General features: G+C 33.7%; 2 protein-coding genes across 6 annotated transcripts in view; both read left to right on the forward strand.

The window, feature by feature from the left end:
* Positions 1-6,587, forward strand: part of LOC148301947 (uncharacterized) — a 32,642-nt gene extending 26,055 nt beyond the window's left edge. For both annotated transcript variants that reach the window (XM_088272454.1, XM_088272455.1), the window contains 3 exons: positions 3,164-3,194; positions 3,970-4,028; positions 5,668-6,587. In XM_088272454.1, the coding sequence (XP_088128580.1) occupies positions 3,164-3,194; positions 3,970-4,028; positions 5,668-5,696 (119 nt within the window). In that variant the 3' untranslated portion in view covers positions 5,697-6,587. The remainder of the gene's footprint in view (positions 1-3,163; positions 3,195-3,969; positions 4,029-5,667) is intronic.
* Positions 6,588-15,692: 9,105 nt separating this feature from the next.
* Positions 15,693-24,956, forward strand: LOC148301948 (alpha-tubulin N-acetyltransferase 1-like). Of its 4 annotated transcripts, none has more exons than XR_015838723.1 (6): positions 15,693-15,894; positions 17,474-17,623; positions 18,469-18,640; positions 18,993-20,443; positions 21,608-21,695; positions 22,412-24,956. XR_015838723.1 is itself a non-coding variant. In XM_088272456.1 (6 exons), exons 1-6 carry the CDS (start codon positions 15,791-15,793, stop codon positions 22,439-22,441), a joined length of 729 nt encoding a protein of 242 aa, XP_088128582.1. In that variant the 5' UTR covers positions 15,693-15,790; the 3' UTR covers positions 22,442-24,956. The 4 variants fall into 4 exon arrangements, 2 of the variants coding, with proteins under 2 accessions (XP_088128582.1, XP_088128583.1); XR_015838724.1 differs by having other exon boundaries at positions 18,993-20,398; XM_088272456.1 differs by having other exon boundaries at positions 18,993-19,177.
* The last annotated feature ends 516 nt before the right edge of the window (positions 24,957-25,472 follow it).

Raw genomic sequence — 25,472 nt, forward strand, 5'->3', positions numbered from 1 at the left:
ATTGGGTGTAGATGAGGGTTTGGATTCCTTACCACCCTGTTAGAACAAACACCAAAGACCGTATGCTTCGTAAACTTGGATAACTTTCTGCGGGTGCATACCTACTTTGTTTCGCGATACAAACCGACCGTTTCGAATTACCGGATTCATGTATGTATGTACAATAGTATGAACCTCGACTCGAATATATCTCGAGTAGGATCATTTACTTTCATGAGTCATACTGCGTACAGTAAAACCTCCATATAACGGACCCCCATTTGATGATCTTCGCATATAACGGACAAAGAATTTAGTCAAATGTAACAATAAATAAAAACATCCGTTAATATCCGCCTCCGTAGTGTAATGGTCAGCACGCTCGGCTACCGTTCCGGAGGTCCCGGGTTCGATTCTCAGGGGGGTAAAATAAATATAAGTGATTTTTTCACTGTAATATTTATTCAATATTACCCTGGACTGGTACCTGACGCGGAAGGCTGATCACCTTTCCTTCATGTGTAAACGATCAAGATAACACTGCGTTTATATGACGCAGTGCCCTATGCACCATTCGGTGCGGATATGGGTTTTTATTTTATTATTTATTAATATTGTACATGCTCAAATTTAAGTGTTGCCACAAAACTTCAAAAGTATGTTCTCACAAAAGTTGATTCCTTTTTCAAAGCAGGATTACGGATAAAAGTGAGCGCGTCGATATCAAACAGCAACGTCACTTCACGACGAGTGTCCGCAGACTAGATAGAAGACGCAGATAGAAGTCTTTTTTTTAATGTTTATTTATACGTACATATTATTTTCCGCCTCCGTAGTGTAATGGTCAGCACGCTCGGCTACCGTACTGGAGGTCCCGGGTACGATTCCCAGGGGGGGTCAAATAAATATATGTGATTTTTTCACTCTTATATTTATTCAATATTACCTTGGACTGGTACCGGAAGCGGAGGGCTGATCACCTTTCCTTAATGTGTTAACGATCAAGATAACTCTGCGTTTATATGATACAGTGCCCTATGCACCATTGGGGTGCGGATAAGGGTTTGAATGAAAATGAATGAATAATTTATATCTAAATACAGTGTTCATATTTTAAAAATCTATTTACTGTAAACCTATTTTTATATAGGTAGCGGAATTTTGTCTTTAAGGGGAACTCCCTCCCCCAGATTAGTCCGTTATATCGATGTTTTACTGTATTTATCAATTTTTGTTTACATTTTGTTTTTCTTATTACTTCGCGATACGTGAATTAATTTATAATTGGTCCTGCGGACGGGCGGACCTCTTTACGAATGCACACCCTTTATCTCTGGTATTGTCTCCAGTTTCTCGTCAGCCGTGCACGATCCGTTTATTGACGGTTTTTGATACGAATGCTAATTTTTATATATCGCTCACTCCTTTCAACAACGTCATATATAAAAAAACTTTATTTTTTAGGAGATCGTTTTGATAGTTTAAGAATATAATAAAATGTATTAAAAATAAATATCAAGCCACTTATTGAACTTTTTATTGTGCAACAGATCTTTTTAGGCAAAACCTGAAGGTTCTTTCTCCATTTGAAAAATATTTAGTATATTTAAAAAAAAATCAAAACCTTTTCTTCAAAATGCAAAAACAACACTTTCTGCCCTGTAGCGGGTAAATATTAAGTTAAAAATATGCCGCTTTTGCTGGGATATAGTACATTTTCGGGGCATTCCGAAAACATGCACAACTGAAAATTGACGATTTTTGGTGAATGACGTTGTTGAAAGGAGTGAGCAATATGTGAAATTTCCATCAAATTTTTTTTTATTTAAGTTTTACATACAACATTTTCAGTGTGTCCAAATACAGTTCACAAATCTGAATTATCTCCAATTATAGGAGTTATTTTTCATATTATTTTTTAACATCTCAGCAAAGATGAAGAAGAATATGGAAGTCTGGGCATTCACGGGGCTTACGCCCGTTATCGACTGGTTTAAGTGATCACATTACACACGTGAACATTCACCAATTAGATCCATTATTGACAACCCCACTACTCAAATTCTTTAAAGTTCTATAAATTTCATCCAATTTCGAAACATTGTTCTTGAATCACTAGAATTTCATATACACATATTGGTAAGATGAAAAGAAGCTTTTTACTGAGCAGAAACTCTTTCATTTGTGTGTGAGGTCTGAATCCTGGATTATAATCACATACATGAGAAACGCCAGAAAATATCATTTTGATTTTTATTATTTTAGCTTATAACTTGACCAGTTAATTTATTTACATAATTTGAGTGTGTCCAAATACTTGTTTACAAATCTGGATTACCTCCAATGGATCTTTGTCAGACGGGAGGAATATCTAATTTAACATACTCAACTTATAAAGGATTGTATTAGATTCGAGCAGTGTTTATAACAGCCGATATAATTAATATTTTCATTCATCATTTCTTTTAGAAAATTCGCCATCGAAAAAACATTATTTTCGTAAGTTGGCAATGAATGACGTCACAGAAACGATGGAGTTATTTTAATATTGGTAACATTGCTAAATTATTGGCTCTATTTGTTGATGTCTATAGTCCACCCTCTCACCCCCCCCCCTTCCCCTCTTATTTGTATAACACAAATGGTAGTGTAGTGGCAAACAAACAATCCACACTACTACTATCACAGCTCTATAAACCATAGACAATAAACCATATGACGTCATAAAACGTTCGATAACGGAAATTTGATGACGTATGCGAACGCACGTTTTTCGTTTTATAAAAATATATAAAGTTTAAACATTTATATATCCCTTATTTCTCTACATATTTCAATAAGAATGCTACCGATAGTCTTGTAATTTTTCATATTAATTTATTAGCCAATAAGCTTAATCTTTGTTGAGATGTTAATAAATAATACAAGTTTTACTTAATAAATACCAATCTATTGTTACTTCGATGCATTCAACATAACTGTTTTTACTTATTAAATCAATACATAATATTAATTTATGAAAAAAGATTAAACTGTTTTTCTTTTTAATATAATATAATATTTGAACTTTTCTCTAAAATTATACATTTGTGTATAAATTGTCATATCCAAAATATTACATTTTTTGTGAAGTATTTTCTTTTTTGGTCAGTATTTTAATGTTTTTTAAAAAAATTATTTTCAGATAAATCCTACATTGAGTGCGCCCGTTCAGGGTAAGTTTATCCACAGATTATACATGAATTTCCAATGGTAAGGGCGTTTGTGCACCACACGGAATTTTGCCGTCCGGCACGTCAGTAAGCGTTTTAAAACGATGATTGACTTGGATTGGCTTGCGCTTTTGTCCATCTTTTTGGGATCGTTGCTCTTGATCGGTGCGTAAACACAATCACGCTTAACTGTCATAGTCGTTTTCATTTTTCAAAACCGCACTGCCGGATGGTGAAATCCCGTGAAATGGAAAAACGCCCTAAAGGCGCTTGTCCACTACCCGCTAACTGACGTGCCGGAGGGTAAAATTCCGTGTAGTGGACAAACTCCCTAAATGTGTGTTTTTGCTGTTTCCAATTTGATTTTTAAATACATTTTCCATTTCAACTTTAGATACTCAAAATAATTTTAAAAAAAAAGCATTTCTATGTTTTCAATAATTTTTTTGATATATATTAAAGCGACTTGTAAGATTTTTTTACCAATACTGTAAAAATAAATTAAATTCTTTAAATTTACACAATAAAAATGTATTATTTTTATTTTCCGGGATAGGTCAAAATTTAATGGTTCCAGCGCAACAGATGTCACATGGACAAGAAGTGCAAACTTTAGATACTCAAAATAATTTTAAAAAAAAAGCATTTCTATGTTTTCAATAATTTTTTTGATATATATTAAAGCGACTTGTAAGATTTTTTTACCAATACTGTAAAAATAAATTAAATTCTTTCAATTTACACAATAAAAATGTATTATTTTTATTTTCCGGGATAGGTCAAAATTTAATGGTTCCAGCGCAACAGATGTCACATGGACAAGAAGTGCAAAATGCGGTAAGTTTGTATTTTCAGTCGAACTCGGTAATAACCGATAATAACGCGTTCCTAATAAGGAACGCGTTATAGCGATATCTCGGATATAGCGAAGAAACATTGGTTGATATTTTAGTTTGTGATTTTCTCCATACAATTATTCACAGGTATGCCGAGCTACTTCTCGGGTATACCGAGCAAAAATATTGTCTTTTTTTTTCTTCTTAGAACTGTTAATGTCTCGATCTTTAAAAAAAACATTTTCGACATTAAGCAACAAAAAACCGACTGGGCAGTAAACTAGACCCATGCCGCTGGGATCGGATATGACAAAAGTTAAGTTATTAAGTTCTAATTGATGTTTTTCCGACAGCATTAAAAAAATATTTGCGCACATTGTAGAAATTGCTTTTGAAACATCTCCGAGCTTTGTGAAGTCAGTAGGTACCTACCAGCGCTGACGGCTCAGTACTTCATTAATAAACAACTTTTTTTTTAGTTAATAAATGTCACGCTTGCTTGGGGGACATTTACAATAGTTTCCATGGTTTGTATTTTCTAGACATAATAAATTCATATACAGTTTCTTGGTAAAAAAAAAACAAAAAAACAAACGAAAAATGGCGAGCGCCATGATGAGAACGTTTAAATCTATTACATATAATGTTTATGACAGTGGCAGATTTGAGTTTCGTATATCAATCTCACGCACAAATCATTTAATGCATTAAACCAATCACATTATTATTTGAAGAAATCATGTTATTTATTGAACCAACCACCATATTAACGCACTTTATGCGGGGAGGATAGTACTACCCGCTCGCCTGGTGTTTATCTGCGGGGCCGGTAGTACTACCTTTCACGCTGACTGCACTTCAATCTCAAGGAGTATTTTATTATTTCATAAGAGTATTATGTGTCAACACTTCCAAGACATTCCAAATTAAGCGCACGTCAATAAAAATATAATATAAGCCATTGTTTATTTTACATACACACATACTCTGGGCAGCTCCTTCAGCTTGAGTAATTAGTAATGAGAGTCAATGAGTCAGTGAAAGGATTTAGGTTCCCAATAATAATTATCGTGTTATAATTTGCCTTTTCTTATTTCAAGGAAATTATTTCCTTAGGCCATAAAAATTCTCAAATTACAGTCTTCTTATCTCAATGGTAGGCAATAATAATTCTCAAATTACAATCCATCTTTTTATCTCAATGAAATGAATCTGTTGTCAATAGTAATCCCTATGGTATATCTATCTTTCTTATTTCATGTAATTATTCATTGATCTTAAAAATCATGTCCAAAGACAGTATCCAGTATGTTCAGTGCACAAAAATAAAAGTTTGACTAGTTATAAGTGTACATTTTGCAACGTTCCCTACTCAAAGGTGATATAAGTATCATACATACTTTATCCGAATATAGTTTTGTGCGGGAATTTATGTTATGTTAAATATACATGTACTAGTGAGTTTGCCGCTAAGCTCGCACAAACTGTGTTAATTGAATTGTACATTTTATGCCAATGCATAAACTTATTTAATTAATAATGTCATTGGTTCAATAATGAATCATATTATTAACTGAAGCAAACATGTCATAATTGTTTTTGGTTTAAAATTTAATATTGAAATTTATTTTATGTTTCAGCTGAACTCGGCATGTCTGGAAAATTTTAATCTACATATTTTCTAACAATGAGAGAGTAAACAGCATTATATTTCAAGATAAAAATGAATTATTGGTGTCCATCGTTCTTCAAATGACATGATCACAGGCTGCTTCTGACATGGAGAATAGAATACCAATACACTCATTCGCTTGCATACAAACTTCGTTTTATCCACATCCGTGCACAATGATCATTCTGACTCCTGTCAACTTTCAACATTTAGTGTAATAAAACTTTGACCAGACTAGGAAAAATGAAATGTGTTAAACCCGTGTCAAAATATGGGAGAAATCAAGTAAAGCTCAAACCAGATAGTAGAGAAGAGAAAGAAAGAGTTTGAGGGAAAAACTTTTCAAAAGAACCAATGCTTTATACAAAAACAGCATTTACCATCTTGGATCATAGATCTATTACATCAAATTCAAAACTCTCGGAACAGCCATCAAACCAGAGAAACTTTACCCAAGTGTTCCTAAAATTACACAGCTTATTTTAAACACTAGATCTTTCAAAAAATCAAAAAGTCAACATACCCTTTGTGCTTCTTAGTAGGAGATTTGAGTGCCGGAGATTGCAGATTCATAAAAGCTGATACCTCAGCCAGATAGTGGAAGGATTCCTAAAAACTATTACCTGATCTGATTGTGGGAAAGACAATATAAACTGAAACATTTATCCAATGGTATGTGTCCAGGGACATAAGCAGTGTCGCTGCATTTATGTGAGAGTGAGAGTGATCAAAACAGGAAAGATATGTGCCAGTGTGTTGGAGTGATTAAAAAAATATGAATCTTGTGCAAGAAAGTTCAAGACTTTCGGAACAATATAAACAATGACCAGAATATAGTTCCTATTTGTTATATATTTTTTTTATCAATAATCATATAATTTTCTTAAATATTTATTTTAAAAGCACACTATGGCAGTATAGTAAAGTTACGAAAACTCCGCCTTATGTGAACCTCGGTGGTCAAGTTTGCGTAAATGCCGGCTTATCGGGAATATAAAATATATATTTCCTCTTAAAATACAGTACTGTACTTGTATGCAGTGGTGTGCACAGATTTTTTAATCAGGGTAGGCAGTAGTGTTGGGTAAGGATAAGGTATAGTAGGCACTGGTCGTGTTTCTATATGGAACGCGAGTAATCCAGGGTAGGCACTACTTTTCTGCCCATATATGTAGAATGCACACCTCTGCTTGTATGTATTGTTTGCTTGAGGATTCATCAGAGAATAAATTACCCGAATAAACTAACTAACTCACTAACCATCACGCCGCTTCTCCGCAGGGGTAGGCAGAAAGAATCGAACGCTCACCACTTTGTCTTAGCAAACATTCTTTGCCTCTTCTATATTCATGCATCTCCTCATACATACCCGACGATTATTACGACTCCTGACCCGGCCGCTTTCAAGTATTTGACATACCTGATTGTGCCAAGTTTTCCTCGGTCGTCCTCTGCTTCTTTTTCCAACTACATTCGCCTCATAAATTTGTTTACCCGAATACCCTTACACAAAGGAAAACTACATACTTCATTTACTACATTTTACTTATTAGTCTTTATTAATACAAAGTATACAGTAATTTACCTGATAAGACAGACCTTAGAAAAATACTTTATGAAGGCACGAAGCCGTCTACAATGAAAATTAACTATCCGACTTTGCAAAATCTGCCTGCCAGTCCGAGTTATACAAACTGCTGATTTTTCGGGACTACTGTACTATTATTAAACTACTTAATCCGTATCCCCTGCCTATGTGGAGCATATGGAGTTCTCGAACTGCTTTAATGATTTTGAATGATGATTTTAGTAATGTATGATAAGTGAATATTGAGAAAAAACCAAAGATTGTTCTTAATTTAAAATAAATTATCTATTGCGCATATACATATTATGTTACTTTGTGATAAGACTTGATTAAATTTGAAATAAAACATTTGTTTTTTACCACTTGAGTATTATATTTTAACAACTAGTTTCAGAAGCTACAGATGTTTCCATCTACGGTTTTGAATATAAACTGTGCATACATTTAAAAAGAAAATATTTTAAATGTAGAAAAATGCAATTATCTAATTAATGTATATAGGTTTAAGTTATTTGTGCCATATTTCAATATGTTACTTTAAAGATGACAAAATATTGTTACCATCTGAAACAAATTGAAAAGGGTTTATATTCAAATCCTCAAAAAGCCATACTGCTGACTTCATCCTTTTACATATTAAAACTTTGCCTTGTTGTGGACAGTAATAAGAACTTATATATATTTTTAAAAAAATTACAAATAAACTGTAATGACCGAATACTGTAAAAAATGTGCTCTCTTTATTTCATTGATTTTTAACACTTTTTTTGTCAACATTGAGAAGTATTTGATACAGAAAATTTCCGAAGAATCGGACTCTATTTTACTAAATAAATCTGTTGACTTAGCTGTTCATATATTTTTTTATGATATTATAAAATGTTATTATACTATTATTGAAATTGAAATTAAGGCACTTTGTACTTTTTTAACATTATAATTATACCATTATAGTTAATATGCCAAAGTTATCCGCTTTGTATAAAAGTGCGGAGTGACACTGGTTGACTGCCATCTATGGAGAAGTGGAAATATCACTATCTTTTAACCGGTGTAGGCAGGGGTGGGCTGCCAATTTTTTAATAAGGGGCTCGCGCTGGTGGAGGGAGGTGTATCATTTTGTTTTAACTATCCAAAATACATAATTATTAAAATAATAAAAAATACTTAATATGCACGTCAAACCATAAAATAAAGGTATTTTAAATAAACGAAAAACTAAACGGTCTCTTTTATTGCGCATCCCTAATAAATATATTTCTCGAGAAATATCAAAAGGCAATAAAGTTTTTTGTTTCACAATTTCATACATAACACATTTAAACCAACCACTGAAATTGCATTTAAGTACTGATTTAATCGGAGAATATTGATTTATCTTAATTTAAAAAGGTGTTTGCCGGCCCAAGTCAAATTTAACAAGGGGCTCACGCGAGCCCCTCCGAGCCACCTGCAACCCACCGCTGGCTGAAGGTATATATATTCATTTGTTTTGATGGCTGTCAGTTTGTTTTGTAATTTGGTTGTTTAGTTTTAGTTTTTGGTTTTTATGTTTAGTTTTAATTACATTCATATTTAGGATAGTATATTATCCAGTATTTTATTTTAATACAGGTGTGCCATATTTTATGTTACTTTGTAAACAGTGAATAACTTTAACATTTATCAACTAAAACTTATTGATGTAAACATGTTTTTGAAATGTCAATTCAGTACAATTTTTGACCATGAACTACTTTATACCAAAACAACGCAATGAAATAGTGACATTATACATTTAAAATAGTCGTTCAGTTATGTTAACTCAACATGCACATTGACAGAAATGCCATGACCAACAAGCACCATCTGACAACACTTGCTCAATCAATGCTCAAGATGTTCCAATGAAGAAATAATATGATAAATAAAAGAGAGTGTTGCCGAGAACCCATATCGCTCACTCCTTTCAAGAACGTCATAAATCAAAAAACTTGATTTTTCAGGAGAACGTTTTTAAAGTTTAAAACTATAACACAATGTATTAAAAATAAATATCAAGCCACTTATTGAACTTTTTACTGTGCAACAGATCTTTTTAAGTAAAACCTGAAGGTTTTTTCTGCATTTGAAAAATATTCAGTATATTTAAAAAAAATAATTAAACAATACCTTCTCTTCAAAATGCAAAAATGACACTTTCTGCCCTGTGCGGGTAAATATTAAGTTAAAAATATGCCGCTTTTGCTGGGATATAGTACATTTTCTGGGCATTCCGAAAACATGCACAACTCAAAATTGGCGATTTTTGATTTATGACGTTCTTGAAAGGAGTGAGCGATATGTGTCATATCGTCGCAACGCTCAGCATTTTAGCGTCAGTGGAACTCCTTTGCGGCGCATTTTAAAGGATGATTGGAATTTGTTTCCATATAAAGTGCAATTGACTCAAATAATATTTGCTGACAAACTGACCATGTTGCTTGGAATACAGCCAAACAGCCGCTCGAATGGCTGACACTGAACTGTCATTGTGATTTTTGTAAGCAAATTTTGATGACCGACGAGACCCATTTGGCACTCACTGGCGCTGTTGCCTCGAATTGCCACATTTGGGGAATGGTGAATCCATATGAGATCCATGACACCATGCATGACTAAAAATAGACTGTTTGGGGTGGTGTTCGGTGCCAGAACCATCATTGGGCCATTTTTCTTCAGAGAAGGGGAAACAGTAAATGGGAATCAGTATCGGTGGATGTTGGCTCGTGCCTGCCCACAAATGTGTGAAAAGGATTTGGACGGTTTCTGGTTTCCAGACAGTGCGCCATGCAACACTGCAAATCAAACTATGCAGTTTCTGCAACAAAAATTCCCAGGACGCGTGACATCAAAAAGAGCGAAATTGACTGGCCACCCAGATCTCCAGATTTGACCTCTCCGGATTTCTTTTTGTGAGTTTATTTGAAAAACAATGTATATGCCAGCAAGCCTCGGGACCATTGACGACATATATTTTTCACTCCCCAGATATATTTTTGTTTGCAGAAACTAACTCTCGGGTTAACTCTTCACAGAGCTTTGTGACAGCTTCGAAAATGCTCGCCACGTGCCTATCTTGTGTCTTCTTCAAGAATTTATCACCACTATTTACCACAAATTCCTTGTATTTCAGATTTGTTACTAGGAGTCAATTTAGGGAAATTACTGATCACTGAGAATGTAGAAGAACAGAAGGCAAAATATCAGAGTTCAATATGATGGATAGACCGAGAAGTGTTCTTGCCAAAGTAATCCGATCTCTATTGAAGTTTTGATTAAAGTAGCTATGGGAGTCGGACGGATGCATTTTTATTAAAATGGATTAATCTTACAATAAATAATTAGCGAATATTCACCACGGGTACTTTATTCTGTTATCTATTTACTGGTAATGTGTACGAGTCTGTGCTAATCTTAAAAATGTCATCGCAAAGCGAAACAGCTCTCACAAAGTATATTTAGTAGAATTATTAATTAATAGTATCTTAGTATCTTAATAACTGTAGTTTCTCTGCCATGTTCCTGTAATTTTAAAAATTTTGGTAAATATTTTTATCTTCTTTTGATTTTGTCTTGTAACGCACTATTGGTAGTATTGATGTGGCGTTTTCTTAATTGTTAATTACATGAAGATATGGCGAGAAGTCCTGCGCTTCACTGCCAGTCCAGGGTGATATTAAATAAATATTTGACTGAAAAAATCAATCGATAATTATTTTAAGGTCCTCTGGAAATTGAATTAAGGGACTTCTAGTCCGGTAGCTGATCGAACTAACCGCTGCACTTCAGAAATAGACAAAATATTACATCTGCAATATAATCATACCTTAAATACTAAAATATCAATCAACCTGCGATATAATATAGTATATTTTATTTCTATGCAATGCTCTCATTATTTCTTGAGTATTTTTGTCTAGTCTTAATTTTATTTGTTATTGGTAGTTTATATACTTAGATTAGTAAAAGAGTTTGATAATATGATTGATTTATTAATCGAGTATTGATTTTTCTCGGCACATAGATAAGAGAGCACTACGCCATGTATAAGACAATGTCCGCCGAGGACATTGATCCTCAAATGTGGTTTGTCGTGTGGGGAGGGCATAGCTGCTAATACAGGCAGCCCTCGACTTTCGCACTTAATTGGTTCTTCTTTGTTAAATTTGTGCAAAGGTGGGTCAAAGGGGGGTCATGTAAAAAAATCACAAAAATGGTGAGTATTTTCAGTTACATATTTATTTATCAATCACGTTAATTACTTTTAAGATTTGTCTATGATGATTTTGAAACATGTCGTATAATCAACATTTTAAAAGAAAATAGTAAACATCGGTTATCTCAATACTTCAATATTTGAGTTGTTTCCGCTTGATACTAGCCAATAATGTTGTAATCATTTTCTATAATTTATAGAGTGCCATTTTTATTAAAGTATTACCTGAAAGGTGTTTTAGTTATACAATGAAATATATCGTGGGTATACTGGCAAAAAATGTTAACTCTAAAATCCCTGTTATTTAAAGCTTTTAGCCTGAATAAAACACCGCTATTAAACTTAAAGTTTAATTTACTTTTAAAACCATTTCAATTCAATCTTTGACATTTCCAACTACTTAGTATATTTTGCCAGTTTATAGAACGTTGAAAACATTGTAATATACATCAGTAAGTCAAAATAGCATATTTTTAGGTTAACGTTTTTTTTCCAGTATCCCCACAATATATAAAATATATCTGTGATCAAATAGTTGTTTAAATTAGATATTTCATACTTAAAAATGTCACTCTTAACAACCCTATACGGCTGTGTATCCACTATATTGCACACTCGAACCACACTTTGTGCATTTGCAATGTTGTTTGGGGTGTGTTTGATCTCTGTTTTCAAATCTGATCAAAACGGATTAATGTTGGCCTGGCGTGAACCATTGCACACTCGGATCACATTAATGTATCTACACTGATTGCTACTAAGCAATCATGGATCGCTACTTGCTTGCAATGTAATAGATACACAGCCAAAGATGTGAAGTATGTTTTTTTAAATTATTCATCAAAAAAATGTGCGATGTGTTGGCATGTGGACTTAAATCTTTTTGGAACATTGCATTTTATAATATAAACATATTTTCTTGTTTTTATTTGCATTTATCTGTTGTATAGGATGACACAGAATAAAGGAAATTTTTGAAAATCTTTAAAAAATTGTTAAAAAGCTCCCACTTTTTTGTGTCACCCTACACATAATATTTTTAATTGTTTTTTTTTTATATAAGTATATTATAGATACATATATTGTTATATTTTTTCAACTGTACATATTGCCTCACAGTACCTGAATAATGAGTGAACATTTGAGTATTTGAAATTCACAGATTGATACATGCAACTATATATGTATTAAGGAAATGCTAATCTTACTAGTATACAACCACCGATGCTAAAGCTCATCACCACATTCCTTTCAAATGATGAACATATTTATAATTACCCAGCACTCCATTTAATAAATAATTTATATTTCGTTAATAGTTATTATTAATTTTTGATTAAGTATATATGTTATTTTAAGTATAGTCAGTACAGTCTAATGTATATATTTAATTAAATATAAGGTGATCTCTCTTTTTTATAGGTTTTATAAATACATACGTATTGTTCAAATATTTTCTTACTAATTGTCAATTTGTTACAATAAAATTGAGCTGTAATGCAAAGAAATACTATTTTTACTACTCTAAAAAGAAGTAAATGAATGTAAAATACATACTTTGTTTTATTTGAAGTCATTACCCAAGATTTTATTTTGCCCAACATGTTATTGTTTTTTTTTTACAATATTATGAATAAAAATATTGATAATTAAAATGAAACTTGGTTTAAAATCACTATAAATTTATAGTGATTTTAAAACAAAGTTACATTTTAATTATAAAATGAAAAATCACAAAGTTAGTCCTTGAAATATAAATTATAAAAATATTAATTATGCAAGCAATATCAAACCTTGGATTTTTCCAAAGCAAATGCATTGATTTTTTGTTACATTTTAAATTGTGCAGTAATTATAAAAGCGACTTAACAATTTAAGTATTACATTTAGTTTATAGATGTTACAAGTCCAATTTATACAATGAATTTCATCTATACTTAAAGAAGGGGACTAATTTTGTTTGGACAAGGTCCATCTACATTCTGACTAATAATCTGAGATGAAAACCAATATTGTGATGTGATAAGTACCATTAACTTTATTAGTTAGTTTGTTTAGACCAGGGATGGTGAACCTTTTTCACAGGTGTGACTAATTTTAAAAAATCCAGTTTACGGGTCACATAGATTGAGTAATTAAAACAATAATACATAAAGGCTATGTTATTTGCATTATATCTATGATAAAAGTCCACATTATGTTACTTGCATTATATCTGTGAAGTTGGTTAGATGTTTTGATTTGTTTTCCAAACGCTGTCATGGGAACAGCATATTGTGAAAAGTATCGTTGACAATGGGCACTATTTTTTTGAGTTTTTTACTTTGTGGCTTAGATATATGAGATTTTTTTGTAGACTTATCCAAGATGGTGTCTTTTTATTTTTTATTAAATGATAGCTTTAAATAAAAACAATAATATCTAAAAGTTCAAGCGTGTTAGATAGTTTTTCACTGTGTGACTCGCAGGTCCCTTGTCTGCCATTCCTGGTATAGGCAAGCATTAAGGTTATTAAGAAAAAATAAGTCTACACTCGGATATTCCACTTAATCTGTTATTTTTTATCTTACACATGTTTACAAATTATAATTTACAATAATATATTCTCACATTTTACACATAAATTATATTTATTGAATTTTATTTTAAACGTAAATGTAAGCTTAGTGGCCAGTGAGACCATTCCCAAAAAATATTCTGTGCTTCTTTATGGATTTAAAAAAGTCGACTGTGGACTCTAACCCAAGCTACCGAAAAAAATTTAAACATTCGAAATGTGGTACTATAGAAGAATGCTTAAAATGTCTGTGGGGTCAATCAAATTCAGGATCTAATAACTTTTAGCGATAATAAACACCGGACACCAGATTGCAAATTCCAGGAAGACATTCCTCAGAACAATGGAATGACCGACGTGACGTCACACGGCTGATGCATTACCTGCCTGTTGGGTAAGTCAACTGGGTAACGAATAACGTCTAGCGATAACACATTGTCTGGACAGGAACAAAGGATCTGGGAAAGTATATAAGCCTGAGCCACCGAAAGCTAGGATCTCATGCGAGTGTTTTTGCCTAGAATTACATGAAATTATAGTAACCTTAAACATAAAGAGTAAATCCACTCACAAGTAGGCATAGGCTATGAAACTTATAAAGTTGAAACCTGAGTAGGGACATGATAAACGGTGTTGCATAAGCCGTAGCTAGATTTCAGTGTCACTTGGAAGTTAGGTAATTCAAAAAAAAAAAGCTAGGATCTCAGTTCTCCGCCAGTTCTGACGCGACTAGTCGGCGACCTCTACTACTGGCCCCCTCCTCTGTCGTCTCATCCCTTCGTTCACCAGATCCTTCTAAGGCAACCCCGAGACATCGATCATCGACCTCCCCCCTACACCGGAAACCGCCACTCGTCCACAACCGACCGCGCCTTGTATATTATCTAAATAAACCCTTTTACTCCATCCGACTTCTTCATCACCACGACTACACCGATCCCTAAATGTGATTGGTTGAGAGATTTCAAAACGTAGATGTTTTAAGACGCGTGGGAAGAAAACGCAACACCACTTTATATTTGAAAACAATCTTCCACATTCATGCACCGCCTCATACATACCCGCCAATATCTATTCTATATACGGGGAGAGAAATACGAAATAATGTGCATCAAATTACAGGGCATCAAAGGTAAACACAGCTTCCTATGAAGAAACGTATGGATTAAAAACATGGGAGTGTTTCCTTTTTTTTCATTTCGCGCCATTTGTAGCACGTGTCGGAAAACCAATCCCATCGCGCTTGAAAATAAAAGTACACGAAAAACACTTTTATGTCAATGTCAATACAGCTTTAAATTGCTTGCAATACGGTTTATTTCTTTTTATTACTCATCAAGGTTGCTCAGGCGTGAAGTGAGTCATTATTGCATGGTTCAGTTGCTTTCCTGAAGACATTTTTATTACTTTTGTCAAACGATACCGCAAGTCTAGTAAAGATTGCAGAACTTAAATTTTATGGTCTCTACTTCGTTTCTCCTATGCAAACTAATGAAGAACGAAAGAGACAAACAAAATGGGAATCATAGAATGAAAAGAAGTAAAAATATTTTGTATTGCACCATCTCACTCTAATATATTTGAATGGTGAGATTTGTATACTTTCAGCTTGCGATATATAGAATCTATGGTGTCAAAAGCGGTGTCGAGTAGCGGGCCTGTCATTCCCTATTATTTTCAAATTAAAATTCGGGAGTTATAAAAGAAAAATGGAATTTCAGTACGATGTGAAGGAGCTTCAAAACACAGACTTTTTGATTATAAGTGAAGCAGATGTGATATCATACTACAAAATTAATAACGATGACAGAAGGTGAAATATGGCTTCAAATTTTACTTTTTATTTACGGTATCGTATTATTTACCGTTTTCAGCATTCAAGTGACGTTTGAATATTTTGTGAATTCGTTTTGTTAATACCATGATCTAGAAAGTTTTATTTTCGAATGATTAAATCATTTGTTTTTGTCCTAGCCTTTTCACTGACGAAGGTTACAACGAAGTTCGTTTCCAAAATAGGAAATTTATTTTTAGTCACGGTTCTCCAGTTTTGAGGGATTAGCAATGATAAATGATTGCCGTACGTTCTACATTGGAATGAAATATAGGAAACCGACCGAATGCTCATATAATTAATTTCTTATTTATTTATGTGTAGATTGTGTATAAAGAAATGAAACAATCAGAAGCTGTTTATAGTGTGTTCAAGCATTCAGTAAAATATTTAAGTAAAGAAAACTGCAATTTCTTTTGCTCAATTCTTTAGCAGTTTTATTTCAGATATTTTTTTGCTCCGATAATTAATATCTTAATGACGAATCGACATGTCTAACAATGAAATTGAGATTCTCGCAAAAGAAAAATTGTCGCAATTCAAAGTCAATTTCCATTTCTTTTTTTAAAAATTGTGTAGGATGTCATTGGTTAAAACATTTAATATATTTGAGTCGAATTAATGAAATGATTGATGTGAAGATATTCTTGATTCAGTTTCTCCGCTCAACAATGTCCATTTGTGCAATTTATTATTAAAGCTTTGTGAAAAAGAATATCCCCGCAGCAACAAAACACTTTCAACTAATAAACTTTATGGAATACAGTGGCAATTTCAAACACCTAAAACACATCAGCTCGCATCCGTATGTCCTACTGCCAGCAAAAGCTTCAGAGACACGATACGGTGTCAGGCTGTGCAAAGGGTGTCAACAAGATGACCAAGATCACCCCCCGCCATCTGCAGTTGGCCATTCACAATGACCGAGATCTCAATAAGCTAATTTCCGGCGTGACTATCGCTCAGGGAGTCGTCTCGCACAACACTTTGGCCATGCTGCTGCCAAACAAGACATAGAAGAAATAAGAATAAATCAGCTCCAGACTCCGCCTACATGACGCTCCGAGACCAATTGACGACCTAAGAAACGAAGTCTTCCAACCAACTAAATATATTTGACCTTTAAGAAACTGAGGATTGTAGTATATATTTTGTAAATTAAAAGAAACTGATAACATTGATAACTTTGTGGTATGGTAATAAAACACTCCTTATCATCCATTGTTCACTTAATGTAATACTACTTTTATAAACACTTATTTGTGACTACCGTTTGGGAAAATCATTCAATTCCACTTATAAAAATATTCCCATTGTGATTCATTTGTATTCTTTCTCTCTTTCAAATTGTTGTTATTATACAAATGTCAAATCGTAATAATTTAATTTTAATGATCTGATGATGGAATGATTTTCCAAAACCGGTAGTCACGAAGTGTTTATAAAAGTGGTATTACACAAAGTGAACAATGGATGATAAGCAGAGTGTTATATTATAGTATTTGTTGTGCGGACAAGATTGGTGTGCGTTATTTGAGCGGATGTGATTGTTTTCCAGGAGATATTTTCTTCAAGTGGAGAAGCTGGTGGATGCCCTGGGAGAGCTGTCAGCCCAGGAGCAGCAGCTGAAGAAGCCCATCACCACATTCAAAAACCTCATCAACACCAACCACACTATCTACATGGCATTGGACCCAGATTTCAATAAGTAAATCTACCTCCAAATTTACACTAATAACTATAGTACTGAACGTGCAACTTTCATCCGCCTTTATTGTGTAGTGCTAAAGCGCAGTGCTGATAACCTTTCATTTATATATTTAAAGATCAAGATAACACCGCTTCTATAAGATGCGGTAGCCTATGCACCATTGGGTGCGGATGAGGGTTAGAAGAAAGAAGAAACTTGCGAGTCTTTTAGATAGACAACACACTCTCAATTTACTGAGATCAGATAAACTGGGATGTTTTGTATTCCAAAAACCATTATGATTATGAACTAACCTTTTTTTGTTTGCAAATGATCTATCTTCAACACGAGATTCCACTGTATTTTAATTTTTCACAATTTATTGTCCGCCTTGGGAGTGCCGTAGTTAAAGCATTTGTGTGCCTCGCTGGGGGTCCCGAGTTTGATTTCTAGGGGATCAAAATAAATTGAATTTCGTTTTCACTCTAATATTAATTTATATCACCCTTACCTGAAGCGCAAGACGGGTCACCTTGCCGTAGTTAAGAATCAAGATAACACCGCATCGATGCAATACATTGCCATATGCACCATTGGGTGTCAGTGAGGGTTAATAATCAACATTTATGTATTCTCGTAATTTGAGTACTGACCCTAACGCTAACTGACACCTACCCTTACCATTACTGCTATTCTCATTTTTATTTCCTGTGTGGCAGTAATGGCCTACATTCGAGCTCCCATCAAATACACATATTCTACTTGTATATTTTTAAGAGTCCGCACTCTGTGACTGATAACTTTGCCTTCAATAACAGGGGGAGACATTTGATTTACTAAACCATCGGTGTTTTTCTGTCCAGTGGTCGAGGAGCGGCTGCAGGATTCATCAAAGTGGGCAAAAAGAAGCTGTTCCTCACGGACGGGCAACGAGAACAAGTGGCCGTGGACATCCCGTGCGTCCTGGACTTCTACGTGTACTCCCGGGAACAGCGCAAGGGATGGGGGAGACGGATCTTTGACTATATGCTCTCTGTGAGTACAAATACATAGATACAACCGCATACACCCATAATTCAATTTTGAAATAAGTGCAACATTATTTTTTTGACATCTCATCAAAGATGAAGAAGAATATGGAAGTCTGAGCATTTACGGGTCTGACAACTGTAAATGTCCGGACTTCCATATTCTTCTTCATCTTTGATGAGATGTCAAAAAATAATATGAAAAATACTCCAATAATTGGATATAATCCAGATTTGTGAACAAGTATTTGGACACACTCAAAATATTGTAAGTGCAACATGAGTGCATCAGAATTCTAGATTTTAACAGAAAATCGCTGGCCAGTTTCAGTAATGATGTAAATGCTATTATTTTCCAGGTGGAGCAGCTGACTCCCGGCACGATGGCGTACGACCGCCCGTCCCCGAAACTGATCAAATTCCTGAGGAAACATTACGACTTGACCAATTCTATCTGGCAACCGAATCGCTATACCATATACAAAGATTACTTCGATAGGTACTCAAACTCACATAACTCTGACAAAGCTAATAAGCGATCTAGGTAAAGTTACTCAAATCCCCTTGGTTTGCCTTCAGTAGTGCTTCCTCATCACCCGCCCGCCCACGTGGATGACTGCATGACTGCATGAATGCACGACAACTAGCATGTGTTGCTCTATCATCATTTAGATTCAATCTCTTTGTTCTCTGACAAAGCTAATAAGCGATCTAGGTAAAGTTACTCAAATCCCCTTGGTTTGCCTTCAGTAGTGCTTCCTCATCACCCGCCCGCCCACGTGCATGACTGTATGACTGCATGAATGCATGACAACTAGCATGTGTTGCTCTATCATCATTTACTTCGATAGGTACTCAAACTCACATAACTCTGACAAAGCTAATAAGCGATCTAGGTAAAGTTACTCAAATCCCCTTGGTTTGCCTTCAGTAGTGCTTCCTCATCACCCGCCCGCCCACGTGGATGACTGCATGACTGCATGAATGCACGACAACTAGCATGTGTTGCTCTATCATCATTTAGATTCAATCTCTTTGTTCTCTGACAAAGCTAATAAGCGATCTAGGTAAAGTTACTCAAATCCCCTTGGTTTGCCTTCAGTAGTGCTTCCTCATCACCCGCCCGCCCACGTGCATGACTGTATGACTGCATGAATGCATGACAACTAGCATGTGTTGCTCTATCATCATTTACTTCGATAGGTACTCAAACTCACATAACTCTGACAAAGCTAATAAGCGATCTAGGTAAAGTTACTCAAATCCCCTTGGTTTGCCTTCAGTAGTGCTTCCTCATCACCCGCCCGCCCACGTGGATGACTGCATGAATGCACGACAACTAGCATGTGTTGCTCTATCATCATTTACTTCGATAGGTACTCAAACTCACATAACTCTGACAAAGCTAATAAGCGATCTAGGTAAAGTTACTCAAATCCCCTTGGTTTGCCTTCAGTAGTGCTTCCTCATCACCCGCCCGCCCACGTGGATGACTGCATGAATGCACGACAACTAGCATGTGTTGCTCTATCATCATTTACTTCGATAGGTACTCAAACTCACATAACTCTGACAAAGCTAATAAGCGATCTAGGTAAAGTTACTCAAATCCCCTTGGTTTGCCTTCAGTAGTGCTTCCTCATCACCCGCCCGCCCACGTGGATGACTGCATGACTGTATGACTGCATGAATGCATGACAACTAGCATGTGTCGCTCTATCATCATTTAGAATCGCTATACCATATACAAAGATTACTTCGATAGGTACTCAAACTCACATAACTCTGACAAAGCTAATAAGCGATCTAGGTAAAGTTACTCAAATCCCCTTGGTTTGCCTTCAGTAGTGCTTCCTCATCACCCGCCCGCCCACGTGGATGACTGCATGAATGCACGACAACTAGCACGTGTTGCTCCATCATCATTTAGATTCAATCTCTTTGTTCTCTGTTTATATTTTCCTAGTTCATCATTTCATTTCTGATGGATCTAATTTATATACGCACAGAAAAAGCCATTAAGTTGACATTCAAGGGACCAATTTCTACAACAGCAAAAAAACACCAATACATATATAAATTTATGCGGCACAATAGTCAGCAATATGGCGGAAAATTTCCTTTTATCAAGGTTGAGTATTTTAAGTAAAAGAAAAATAACTTTTGTTAAATGTCATTTTGAAAATTAATTCTATTCAAACCCTTATCCGCACCCTAATGGTGCATAGGGCACTGCATTATATAAACACAGTGTTATCTTGATTGTTAACACACGAAGGAAAGGTGATCAGCCCTCTGCTTTAGGTACCAGTCCAGGGTAATATTGAATAAATATTAGATAAAAAAATCACTCATATTTATTAGACCCCCCCTCTGGGAATCGAACCCGGGACCTCCAGAACGGTAGCCGAGCGTGCTTACCATTACACTACGGAGGCGGATTAATTTGAAAATTAATAGTACAAAATAAACTGATCAAATGATTGACATTTAGAACATAAACTGTAAAATTCAAACATAAAAATAAGATCACGCCAATTATATGTAAAAAAAATATTTGTCAGTTTCTTTTTGATAACTTGAGAATATATATATTTTTTGCATTTTTCATCTTTTTATTTTCATCTGTCTATGGTATCATACAATTTTTCAAGAGATATAGAAAAACAAATTTGTCTCATTTCCCGGGGGATTTATGGGTAAGGGATTCACTGCCCAATTGATGGGCATAAACTGTCGGGAGATCAATCATCATAGAACCGGAGGATCATAGAATAGCATATTTAATTATTTGCATGCGATTTTATGTTTTTGCACGATTTGATTCTTGCATGTACAGATCTTCTATTACATTTGTGTTAACATAATTTGGTGCCATTTGTCGAGCGTTGTGTACTAACCAATTTTTAACTACTTTTATTGTACTTATGTCGATTTGGATTAGAAAAATAACTTTTTTTTATTATTGTCACAGTTTAGGGAGACTTCTGTCAAATGGGTATATGCCGGAATCAGTAAATGAACCTCCAATGGGACAGAGACGATTAGATTCTATAAGTAAGGTGAGTACTACATATTGAGACAGTAAAACAATATTTTTTTCATCAACTATTGATCAAGAATCCAAAAAGGGTAAATTAATTTTCCTTCTTCTTTAAACTCTTATCCGCATCCCTATGATGCATAGGGCACTGCATCATATAAACGCAGTGTTATCTTATTTGTTAATACATGAAGGAAAGGTGATCAACCCTCCGCTTCAGGTACCAGTCCAGGGATTTTTTCACTCTAGTAATATGAATAAATATTAGAGTGAAAAAATCACTTATATTTATTTAACCCCCCCTGGGAATCGGACCTGGGACCTCCAGAATAGTAGCCGAGCGTGCTGACCATTACACTACGGAGGCTACACTACAATCAAATTAATTATCAAACTATAATCAAAACAAAATTACAATTAAAACATTTTTTATGATTTTTAACTTAAATTTTGATTCTCAACATAAACTAAAATAAAATTAAGGTATAATCATGTACAAATTGACTTTATCTTGAACGAATTGATGAAAAACAAATGTGTATGGGTCTTATCATTACAATGTCGAATTTCAACTGGATAATACAATATGTATAATGCTGTCATTTTTACTTTTTGAAACCTTCATTACTGATGAACTGGTAATAACATTACGTTTTTACCAACTTATCATTAATGCCATTTTCTGGTCATTTTGCGTGGCCCGTACTACACACTACAATTTACTGTTTTTTTTAGATTATTCAGCAAGTACCGCCTTCACCGTGAGCACAATATGCGATGCGGGAAGGATGAACTAACTGTTATACGTTTACTAAATATAACCAACACAAAGGAATACATATGTACAACAAGTACCTAAACAACGTTACCCACTCTTTATTATTTATTTATTTATTGTATCTTGCACCAATTGCGTTCACCATTTTTTTTCAAGGAGATCATTGAATAGGTTATAATGTATTTGAATGTAAAATAATAATAAAAAAAATAGGAAAATATATTGATAACTCTAGATCAAAGTAGGGTCCTACATGACGGTTTATCGGTCAGTAAAAAGATGAATTTTTCATTTACGTGTTTAAAAAATATATTCAATGAATATTATTGGATCTGCAGAATTGGTTCTTTACAATATTACCTTTGCATATCATTTTTAGACACAATTATTCAAAAAAGTCAAATATTGATCATTATTATTTAAGATGATTTAAAAGTAAAGCTGTGATTAAAATGCTAGATATTCCATGTAAATTTTTGACATCTTAACAATCTTTATATAATATTAAAAACAAATCAAGTCATGGAGGAGTATGGATGAGATGTTGCTTTCGAGAGATTTTAAATTCGTTACAAAATTTGACTTGCAGTGACATCTGTAAAATTCTTCACATAGTTTTTAGAAGTTTTTGTGCATTAATTTACCATCGACAAATTCATAAAAAGTCATTTTAATAATGAAACTTATTTTTAAAAAATATCCTAAAGGACTTGAGCCCGGGTCGTTTTGCAGTCCGCTCGAGCAATCTATCTAACTGAACTAAAAAGTTTCTCGGCTATAAAATCAAACCCTATTGCTATTGCTAATGACTTCTAACATCTTTAATGATGATTATGTATAACAACCAACCATCTTTCTGAATCTGGCTTTAGTGAAACTTTCATACACCTGCTTCATGTTGTAATAATTATTTGCAGATCCAATTTTATTCACCAAAAATGTCCATTTAAGATGAAAATTTGTCAACTGCATATAATCAAGTTGTAGCGTCTTTATTTGTAGAATAATTCATCGCAATCGAGCTATGTATTTGAATTTAATAAATAATTTAGTTTTATCTTTTAATACTCATATGAACCTATAAGAGATTTTTTACTCATTTTCTATCAGCATTCCATCCAAAAAAAAATTTTCAAATATAAAATGCATACTTAAAATACTACGTTTCTTGTGGACTTTTCCAGGAAATCAAGCTGGATCATGTTTTTTTTTTAGGCTGTGAGAAAATGTTTTTCAAAAAGGTGCTTTATGGGAATGCATTTACGAAATGATACTTAATGTTTGATATATCCATGGTTAACAGACAGATTTTCTTTACCAATATATTGTGTCAAACACATTTTTAAACATCGACCCTTTTCCGGCAAAATATAGTTATTTTGAGTTCAATAATTATTTTTCAAATAGGTAAATATCCTTCGATTTACTAAAAAATAATAATATTTACCTAACTGGCTTTAAGGATATTTTGTTGGGAAAATTTTTACATCTGTTTCAACGTCCTGATTAATAATGACATAAATTTTAGCAACCATACTTTGAGATATTAAAGTCTGACAAAGATATAGAAATAGATATAGTTGAATGGATCTTTTTTCTAGTTTTTAAATGATAGCTTTGTGTAATATTCACTATTCTGTCCATGATTGAACAATGAATGATCATAATATAATATTACTGTAATTTCTCCTGTGACAAGGACCAAGTCACAAATTCCCCAGACTTTCTTGTTGCCGTTGAGATATCTACAAAACTCTTAATAACAATCCCTCAGGGGCTAAATCCTGTATTCGTGCATAAATTATTGAACGTATTCTCAATAATGAAATGTATTTATTTATTTAATTAAAATACCAAATTTGTTTTCTGTTGTAAATGTAAAAAAAATGGTTACGACAATTTGTCTGTTAGGCATTTATAATTAAAGTATTTATTTTATTGAATTTCTTCTACGGGATGTTTAATTTTTTTTAAATATATTGATTTACTGATTTTAAAAATCTTTTGTGCAAAGCACACGAATACTTAATCTCCCTATTCTTGTCCTTTTTTGTTGCTATTAACATTCCTGAATACTTTTAAATTTTGAATAAATTGTACCACGGCATAATCCTAGTTTGTGGTCAATATGTTTAATAGCTAGCTAGAGTAGTATTAATTATTTATAATATTTTATTGATTGCACCCATTTATCTTACAAATCTGTGATTATAGCAGCTAATCTTGTGTTGCGTTTAATATTTTTATAAATTTACAGTAAATAAGTCTGGTTGTTATTTATTTTGCAAATTCTATTGTGGATACTGATGATATTTTAATCTGAAGCACCTTTATTAGTAAAGTAAAATTGGTATAATTTTAATTGGTTGATTGGTACTATTGGTTAACTCTTGGCACATTATTACACTTTACATTTTATGTTTCTTGAGGAAACCATCACCAGCTATGTTGCATTCTATTCGTGTTAACATTTTTTTATGAATAAACTAAAGGAAAAAATTACTTATATTGTTTTATTTACCTGTATGAAGTGTTAATAACCTAATAATTTATTTATTTTTGATTTTGCACAATAATTCCATATTTACATTTTTTATAAGCATTCAGTAAAACTGTATGTGTTTAAGTCAATATTGAACACATACAGAAAGCTTTCATTCTCAAATTTCGTAGACCCCTAAGATGACAGGCGTTGTGGTGTAGTTGGATAGACACTTAACTGCCAAACAGGAGTCACGGGTTTGATTACCACAAATGGCAAAATTAATTGATTAATCCGTTTTTGATTGGTCTGTATGTTTGTACATTTATCATGTACACCATCCTCGTCCTTACTATTTTATCTGTATAAAAGACTCTAAAATAGAGGCTTTGTGGGTTATCCCTTTTTTTAAATAGCAGAACCCAGATCTGGGGGATAATGCCACAACTCTTATTTACAGTGCTGCATTCAATTAGTATAGATGACGCCTTTGAGCCGTTTAAACTTGTATCCGTAGCGTTACTTTCCCTCTAAAT

Source organism: Brachycentrus maculatus, unplaced genomic scaffold, assembly GCF_059751285.1.
Source record: "Brachycentrus maculatus isolate JH-2025_06_01 unplaced genomic scaffold, ASM5975128v1 h1tg000498l, whole genome shotgun sequence".
NCBI lineage: Eukaryota > Metazoa > Arthropoda > Insecta > Trichoptera > Brachycentridae > Brachycentrus > Brachycentrus maculatus.